This window comes from Cyprinodon variegatus, unplaced genomic scaffold (genome assembly GCF_000732505.1).
Source record: "Cyprinodon variegatus isolate N-32 unplaced genomic scaffold, C_variegatus-1.0 Scaffold889, whole genome shotgun sequence".
In the NCBI taxonomy this organism is placed as follows: domain Eukaryota; kingdom Metazoa; phylum Chordata; class Actinopteri; order Cyprinodontiformes; family Cyprinodontidae; genus Cyprinodon; species Cyprinodon variegatus.
The window spans coordinates 309037-318166 of record NW_015151342.1 but is presented as its reverse complement, the minus strand read 5'-3'; the positions used below and the strand labels follow the sequence as shown (position 1 = coordinate 318166).

Below are 9130 nucleotides of genomic sequence, written 5' to 3'. Positions count from 1 at the left end.
ACGAAGTATTTGTACTTCATTACTTCCCATCTCTGATGAAGGTGGACTACATTTTCTTATTAGAAAACATTTAACATCTACGTTCTCATGTGTGAAATGGGGACAGAATATCACATCACCAAACTTTTGAGACTTAACTGACTTAATTGTTTTCCTTCTGCTTGAGAACAATGTCATGCATTGTGTGGGTCATCTGCATCATTTCCCTATAAAGGTTTCAAGTTTGTAGTTCTACTGTAACAAAATCTAACAAAAGGCTCTAGATGCATATATCATTTTGCATGGTATAGATAATAGAGATCAGATTACACATAGATTCAGATTTTGTCATATGTAAGAACGTAGAGATCAGCCTTAGTTTGTTCGGTTGTTGGATAAAAATGAGACAATTTTGGATAATTAGAGTCCTGAGGTTTCAGTAGCCACATATCACCAGCCAGCAGAAGCTCAGGCTGATCTAATGGGAAACATTTGAACACCTTCACAGTGAAGGTGAAGGAAAGAAGAAAAAGGAAAAAAATAAACCAATGCACAGTGATAATAGCTATAAATTTTACAGCCTAATGGCTGAATGGCCTTTGTACCCTTAACATACGTTTCTCTCACAGAACTAAAGTTTCCAATGGGCATGACTCACTAAAGTACTTTGCTTTCAATTTAATTTAATGAGGTAGATCATTAATAATTATTAGTTTTCCAAGGGGGTCGACATCAGATACACTTTATGATTTAAAGATCAGTTAAAAAAAAACAGTTTAGCATGTTGTGTGAAAAGTACGATAGAAATCCTCCTGCATCAACAAGTTCAGATCTTCTTTGCTGTTAATGTTCTTAATAAAGATGTGGGATGCATGCTTTTTTTGTGTTCTTGTTTTTTCAGGCAAATTTCTCTAAGATTGGCTACAATCAAAAATTGACAAATTTAGTCTTTTTAGAGCCTTTGTTAAACCCAATAACTTTTTAAATTTTATGAGTAAAGCTAAGATAAAGGTTGTGGACCTTTGTGTTGTTTGTACATAAATTAAAATTGTATCCCTTCATTTACAGATGGATCTAGAGCTGTTACATCAGTCTAAAAAGAGGCAGCACATTTTTCTCCCTACATTTCCCTTCATTTTATCAAATTTAATAATAATTTGAGCTCAAAAGAACAGTAATTATGTAACTGTTCATAATTTGAATAAGACAAAAGCTTGACTGTCATCCAACAAACATAATTAGTTGGTAAAAGCCACTAACTCTAGTAATTATCATATAACATTGAAACAACTGTGGTATAAATTTGCTGTTTAAATTGCAGAAATGCTAAGAAATTGTCCTAAATAATAAGCCTATCTATCAAGGTTGGATCTATGTTTCAATAAGATTTTCACACCATACATTTATGATATGGATGTCTAGCCGAGTCCCTAAGTCCATTGATGTAAATGTTATCACTATTTTTACTTTTACTCACTTATAGATATTAAATATGACAAGCCTCCACCAATTAGTCCCTCTAAAAGCTTGCAGGAATGGAGCTACTGCCATCTCTTTCTGTGTTTCATTAAGCTGAAAGCCCTGATGTCTACCCCAGCTGTACCCTCTCTTCTGCAGCTCTGACATTCATTTCTAAAATGGATTAATAGGACAGCCGAGGACCTATCTCATTATTGATCCCTCCAGAGTCACCACAGTGCTGCTTCCAAGCCAGGAGGATGTTTAATCCAAGATTCTATCAGTTTCCATGAGTCGTGCAATTTCTTCTCTCTACCTGGCCCCTCAGAGGTAATAAATATCACTTCTACAGTCAAAATAACAGTGGTGGAGATGGCAGACAGTAGCATTAATCAAAACCAGGGCATGATGGATGGTTGGAGAGGATACACACACACAATACAAAAAAGTCACAGAATTAGAAATTTTATATACAAACTTAGTTGTGTGGTTGAAAAAGGAGTTGGCCTTTAAATAAAAAAGGTTCAGTTGAATTGTTTAATTCACTTATATTTAACAAAATAAAGATAAAACATTTAGTCTTAAATAGATCATACAAGTAGACTGATTACAGACTGGGTTAAGTCATAGATCAAAATAATCTTGTTTATGTAATTTCTTAAAAACATAAAGGAAGTCTGAAATTAGAGGCAAATGGAGATTTAAAAGTCTTTCTTACAGTTTTACCTTGTTTTCTTTGCAGTTGTAGAAGTGGATGTGTTTGCTGCTCCGCTGCAGCCTGTAGAACCAGCCTGTAAAACCAGTCTGCTGCCTGATATAAAGGCTTGCTGTCAGACACCCCCCTCCTTTCTCTCCTCACAGCCTTGGCTGACGTTTCCTAGCCTCTGATTGGCTCATCCCACCAGCACTCTGTTGCTGCATTCACATGCTGTAGGAAATTTCAATACGAGGCAAATCTTGAGAAAATGATTTCAGATTTAGTTTAGAATATTCAACAAAATGTATTTGAATAGATGAAAAGGAAAATGCATCATAATAAAAATAACTGAATGTATTTTTATTGTTTTAGTATGCATTTAAAATTATAGCTTTTTGTTTTGCTTCTCCACACTGATATATATATTTATATCTCTTGAAAATAACTCATATTTAAAAAAAATGCATTTCATTATTACAGGAGAATTGAAACCAAAATAAAAAGTCAGTTTTATTAACTTGTGTCAAATTGGTTAATTTATATATTATATGTTTAAAAACAATGGTACAGTTTGGGAATCCATTTATTTTAATGTTGACAACAATTAGACAACTTTTGTCATGTTGTATACACAGAGCGTATACAATTTGAAATTTCCTTTATACAGCTTTCATGACATTTCTTTTCCTTAAATGCAGCAGTGATAAAATGTGAACAGTGTGGGAGAATAAAAAACCTGGTGCAAAAAAACTCATTGATATGGAAGTTCAGAGCATTAAATGTGTTATGTTGATATGTTAAAGTTTAGTTTCTAAAAAGTATTTTAAAAATGATAAAACACAAAGATAAGAGTTCAGAAAATCAGGGTCTGCAGGGCAAACCAAACTTTTTTTTTTTATGTTTTGGCAGGCCTGCTAATGATCAACTGTCCATATGAGAGCAGCCTGGTAGATGTCTGCACGCTGCTGCAGGAGCATAACCAGCCCCATTAAACACAGCAAAACAAAAGAACTTCCCACATCTTCACAGACTGGTAGTTTTTCACCAGAGCTTGGATTTCATGCTTATGCACGTTTTCCTTCCACCTGAAAAGGTTTCTTCTTATGGAGGTTGATACCATTTGACAGCAATCTCCCCCCAGGATTAATACAGGAATGAATAACTCAAATTTAATGTTTTTTAATGCTCTTAGAAATAATTTTAATGCCACCAACAGGTACCTGTTGACAGGCTGCAGCCATGTCCCGAATTCTTTCGTTTTCCAACCACTTTTGTTGAAATTTGCTTTTCCCCCCCATTCTCTAGCTTTTTCTCCGCCTCAAGCTTCTTTTCTGAACATACAGCTTTGCGATCAACCGGAAGCAGTTGTTCCACTCAAATATATCGAGATATGTACTGAATGTATTGAATTTTAATGGCAATTAAGGTCTTAATTTAAAAAACAATTTAATGACTTAATTTTTAATGACCTGCGTAAACCCTGACATTTCTGTGATATAAATCAATTTTTCAAAAAATATCTAATTTTAAGAATAAACTGAAATTTAGGATGAATTATCTTTTAACATGAGCATTACAAATTGCCAAAATAAACAACTGAAACTAGTATAAAAGTTTATATTTACATGCACCTTTTTAGATTGTAATCAGTTGCAATGTTAATGTTCCGAATTGGCTTGTTTGTTGCCAGATTTCACCATTTTGTCATACAAAATGTGAAATAACACTGAAGTTGCCTTTCCAAGATCTTTAATAACTCACTTATGATTTTACCAGTCTAGATACCTAATATTTTTGACAAATTTTAAAATTCGAAGGAATGTTGGAGTACATCAAGATCCCCCATGATGTAAAATTGGTACTCATTTGTTTACTTTGCAAGCATTTAAGCAAAAAACCTTCCTTTTGCAATGAATGTGAAACCAAAGTCAGGTTATTACAGGACACCAGGGTAGAGAAGCTGTTACATCACAGGCTGCCAGTAGGTAAGAAATGTCTGGATGGTTTATATAAGATTGTCAAGAGAAGGCTGAAATTAAAAAAGGTTCCATTGGGAAGAGAGTATAAAATTATATTCTACGCTTTTTTTTTTTAAGTGCACATACAGCAATCTCTTTAGCTGCTTTTCTGTTGTTCACCAACGCCCTCTGCTGGCTTAATCTTCCAACGACAAGTTAGAGGAATACATCTTAATCCCCAAATAAAAATTGTGTAGTGTGTGCAGCACACAACGTTACATCTACGAACCTCACTCAAACTATTTAAGCAAAGCATGTAGTTTTTATTGCGTACAAAACAAGTGCAAAAATACCCTTCAGGAAAATTACAGCTACAGCATACAAATCAAAAAGCAGTACATGGAAGCACTCTTTAAAAGATTGCGCAGTAGAAAGGGTTGCAAAATGTTGCCTTAAGATTCACAGCATTTCATAAGTGCAAGCTGCTGAAACAGATGGCAAATTGATCAGCAATCTCCCTTTGATGCCAAGCACAGGGATTAGATTTTACAGGCATTTGAAACTGAATCAAACACTAAATACAGAACTTTGGTCCAGAAGGTAATCACTTCTTCCTAGGCTTCACTAGACGTAGACTTATGAGACGACGGTAAAAGAGACATTGTTTGAGAAACGGAGCTAAATTTATCACATTAGTAATGGGAGTAATTTAGTGATACAACCAGTGATGCATGCAATCAGAGCACCTAGTGCATCTGTCATTGTCCTACAGAAGAGACCAGAGCTGTGGGAGGAGGCTATGCTAAGGAAAACTTCACCTAACAGGAACGTGTGATAAATACCGAACCAATAACAAGCCTCGCTGACTAAGGCATCTTAGGTTGTGGTGCAAAACAACATTTAAAAAAAAGGCACAGTTTGTGGATTCAGGGCGGTTATAACAGAAACCCCTAAATGTTGCACAAACACACCAACCTATCACCAAGTAAGCCTAGAGTTTAATTCACCGACCACACCCCCTGACAAACACCGGTTTGCATCTACAGGATGGCACACTTTTGCTTCTTCTTCTTCTCTGGTTCTTTCTTAGGTGGCTCCACTTCCTTGCGTCCATAGTAGCTGGAAAAGCAAGCTGCAGCACAGATGGGCTCCCTGAGGCTGAGCATCCACCTCCCTTCGCCATAATACCGCAGCGAGCCGAGCTCCATCTCCTCCACTACCTCCCCCTCTGGTAGGGTTAGGATCTGGAGAAGATCGAGGCCCGTTTGAACTGGCTCGACACCCTCTGCGCAGCCCAGTGTGATGTGGGCGCGGCTTCCGGCAGGCAGGGACGCAGATCCGGGGATGCTCGCCTCCGACTCCTTCTCCGTATCCGCTGGCCAAAGCTGGAGCTGCTCTTCAGTGAGACACACTCTGGCCCCAAAGGTGCGAGGTGTGACGAAGAGGGCGGTCAGCGACAGCTCAGAGACAGAACCGTAGGACTTCTTAACCACCTAGAAAATTTGCAGGAAAAAATACAGAAAATTACATTTAACACAAAATAAAAATCTCTCTGTTATTATTAGAAGGGAACAATCCTTACTGGATTTCCTGCATACTCAGTCGCACCATCGGCTTTGCCATAGTTGCAGAACTTTGTGGTGCAGTGGAAAGATCCTTTTGCTTCAAAGTACTGCTCCAGGTCCACCTCCTTCTCAGCTTGTCCTGTAACTGGAATTAAAAGCAAAGGGTCACATTTTTCAGTAATAAAAATATGAAATCCTCCTAGTCACTGAAAGACACTCACAGTCAGCTGTGTTTTTTTTGAAGGCTTCCAAGGTGTCCAGTGTTTTTAGGAAGTCCATAGAACTGCAACCAACCTTGACCTGTACTGGAGAGAGAAGAAACCAGCCAAAGAAAAGAGGAATTGTGGTTTCCTCCAGGGGACCCTTCATTCCTTCCAGGTGGGCCTCCTCCAGCCCACGTTTGCTTTTCTTCTTCAGCTGACTTGGGTCTCTGCTCCATTCGGTTTGCGGCTCCAAGTACAGGGCAGTAAGAGTGTGCTCCTCAGCAATCTCAGCCATGCGGGCGAGCCGGTCGTGGGTGTGATTGGTGTCATCAACCACTATCAGCAGAGGGGAGGTCGCCCCCTCAGAGCAGCGAGCTACTATGGCATCATCCAGAGCTTTGTATCCTTCAGCTGAAGGCTTTTCAGGCTTTATGCTGTAGTCATCAGCACAGAGAGCAGAACACTGGTCTTTGTACATTTCTGCAATAGCTCGTGCCAAGAAGCTTTTACCGCTTCCAGGAAGGCCCCTGAGGACAATAAGTGTGCGAGAAATTCGTACGGCATCTTTGGTTTGGTCGTGTTCCAGTAGGGGGAAAGAAAGGGAATTGGGTGCAGGGGTCTGATCCTCCTCTTTTTGGGGCTCAGCTTCTTCACCTTCTTTTGGCGATTCCTCAGGATTAACAGATTCTGATTTATCCAGGTTTGCTTCTTTTGGATTATCTTCAGCACCTCCACCTGATGGTTCCTTTTCCGCTGTAACTGCTTCAGATGATTTCTCAGGTGAAGCCTTGGTCACAACCACAGTTTCTGTGACTGCTTCCTTTTCGCTCTTCACCTCCACAGTAGACGGCATTTCATTCTCAGTCTTTGTTTGTTCTGGTTCCGTCTCTTGCCTAAGGGCCTGCGTTTCAACTTGCTTCTCAACGACTGGTTCGGGCACAGATTCCGCCGGCTTCACGGGCTCCGGCACAGATTCCGCCGGCTTCACGGGCTCCGGCACAGATTCCGCCGGCTTCACGGGCTCCGGCACAGATTCCGCCGGCTTCACGGGCTCCGGCACAGATTCCGCCGGCTTCACGGGCTCCGGCACAGATTCCGCCGGCTTCTCCGGCTCCGGCACAGATTCCGCCGGCTTCTCCGGCTCCGATTCCGCTGGCTTCTCCGGCTCCGATTCCGCCGGCTTCTCTGGGATATTCTCTGGCGCCGGCTGCTCTGTGCTTGCTGGTTTTGGCTCTAAACCTACAGCTGGGACCTTTTCAGATGACTCTGCAGATTCGGCTGTATGGGGCACTGGCTCCTCTTCTGTTTTTTTCACATCCCCTTCAACCACATCTTTATTTTCCTGTGTCATGTTTCCTGCCACAGCTGGCTCTTCTGCGACTTGTGTGCTCTCCACTTCTGCAGCATGACCGTTTACCGCCAGCTGGTCAGTTTCTTCCACAGCAGCTGGCGGGTTCTCAGGCTCAGTGGGCGCTACCATTGCCTCTACTTTTTCCCTTTGTTCAGTCATACTCTCCTCTTGGTTTTGAGTTTCTGGCACCTCGCTCTGGTCTGTATCCATGATTTAAAGTTCAATTTTGCACACCAACGGATACCTTAAAGGAAAAACAAAAGACAGCATTTAAATTTAGAGAATATACCAGAAATGTTTGAATTTAGACAAATTATATCCAGGAAAACAGGATAAAAACTGAATATGTTGTTGATTTTACTTCCATATGCACTTTTAATGGCAAAAATTAAGTTAATTAATATCAGAGGTTTACAAGCAAAGTGAAAAAATGAAGATCTGTCTGGAAACAGTGCAGCTACGTAGGATCTCTTGTTTTAGTGCTGCCTTTTATAGTTCAGAGTTTTGCAACCTTGTGAATATAGAAGTGAAAGCACCAAGTAAGCTATTCAAATTTATATTTACATGTATGTGTGCAGGACAGTAAACTGTTATTCAAAGCGTTCAGGGAAACAAGCTTGACTTTATCCTGAGTAAGCATAGAGAAATATAGGCCAACTGAATACAGCAAAGCAGACAAAGGCTAATTGAAAACGGGGGATTGGTCCTATTAACAACAAATTGAGAGAAGTTTAGCTCCAAAGGAGACGATTTATTAAACTGAACTGAGTCAATAAATGAGGAAGAGATCAACTGAACCGAATGAAGCAATAAAGCAATTGCCCAATATCAATATCCCCATTTTCACTGCTTAGAAACAGCAACTGAAACTACGTAGGAAAAAAAAAAATCAGAGTTTTAAAGGAAATTCATTGTGCAGTTTATGTTTTTAGAGCAACAAAAATGGCTAAAAGTAACCCCCCACCGACATACAGTACCATATGTTTGAGCATAACTGGGATTTGTTAAAACCAATGGTTGAAAAACGATGTCAAAGAGGTAACGGATGGTTATCTGAAGCAGAAAACACTGATAGGTTGTGGATTAAAGATGGCACGTTTAGGTTCAGGCACGCGGGGAGTGGCGTTCGCTCACATTAGCACGCCAGACAAAAACTGAACCCCCCCCCCCTTAATTAATTTGGCTGCATCATCTGCAGCCTCGCCAACGTGTCTGAAGAGATACAAAAAAACGGCAAACTAAACAAATATAAGTTAAATGGTAACAGAAGGCGTCAACTTTACTAACGGAAAACGAAAGTTAGCTTTTTTTTTTTAAAGTAGAGCTAGCATGGCAGCTTACCAGAAAGGCTGCAGTGAAGCCAACGGTGCTGCTGACCACGCGTTCCCCTCTGAGCACAATGACTCACAACAGCGACACACCGGGACACCAGCACGCTCCTCTGTTCAAGGGAGGAGGCGAAAAAAAAGAGAAGGAGCGGAAACTCCCCGGGAGCGCGCAAATGGGCGGGGCTAATGACACGCCCCTGCAGACCGGAAGAAGGAGAGTTTTTTGTTGTTAGGAAGAAAGAGCTAAACCAGAGGTCTTGACTTTAATTCCTTACAAATAATTCAGTTTGGTTTATATATCAATGAAAAAAAGTGGAATTCTTAGTTAATGCTTTGATGATTATAACCAAATATTATATCCATAAATGTCGTTATGCAAAATGCTCACTCTCATTCTCTGCTATCAAAAACAAACTTTCCTCCTTTAACGGATGTCTGAAAAATACGGAAGAGGATTAGGGCCACTGGAAAAAAAAAAAAAAGTTAACTGATTTTTTTTTTTTTTTTCAGTATATATATATTTCAGAATTCTGACTTTTTTCTCAGAATTCTGACTGAATTCTGACAATAAAAAAAGTCAGAATTCTGAGA

At 39.8% G+C, this 9130-nt stretch overlaps 2 protein-coding genes across 3 annotated transcripts in view; both read right to left on the bottom strand.

The window, feature by feature from the left end:
* The window catches only part of acly (ATP citrate lyase), a 25779-nt gene extending 23494 nt beyond the window's left edge, over positions 1-2285 (bottom strand). Inside the window, exon 1 of the mRNA XM_015397813.1 lies at positions 2164-2285. The gene's annotated coding sequence lies outside the window, so the exon portion shown is untranslated. The remainder of the gene's footprint in view (positions 1-2163) is intronic.
* Positions 2286-4386: 2101 nt separating this feature from the next.
* On the bottom strand, positions 4387-8688 carry cnp (2',3'-cyclic nucleotide 3' phosphodiesterase). 2 transcript variants are annotated; one of them, XM_015397826.1, is made up of 5 exons: positions 8553-8688; positions 7047-7455; positions 5879-6998; positions 5675-5802; positions 4387-5585 (listed from the first exon to the last, which is right to left on the bottom strand). In XM_015397826.1, the coding sequence occupies exons 2-5, from the start codon at positions 7419-7421 to the stop codon at positions 5133-5135; spliced, it is 2076 nt and encodes a 691-aa protein (XP_015253312.1). In that variant the 5' UTR covers positions 7422-7455; positions 8553-8688; the 3' UTR covers positions 4387-5132. The 2 variants fall into 2 exon arrangements, with proteins under 2 accessions (XP_015253312.1, XP_015253313.1); XM_015397827.1 differs by having other exon boundaries at positions 5879-6968.
* Between the last annotated feature and the right edge of the window lie 442 nt (positions 8689-9130).

Bases quoted from the DNA above. Each gene is read 5' to 3' on its own strand.
- cnp (XM_015397826.1), bottom strand. From the start codon at position 7,421: ATGGATACAGACCAGAGCGAGGTGCCAGAAACTCAAAACCAAGAGGAG. The intron at 5,803-5,878 runs GTGAGTGTCTTT...TTTTAATTCCAG, and splicing joins CAAAAAAAACACAGCTGACT to TTACAGGACAAGCTGAGAAG. The intron at 5,586-5,674 runs GTAAGGATTGTT...CAAATTTTCTAG, and splicing joins CTGAGTATGCAGGAAATCCA to GTGGTTAAGAAGTCCTACGG.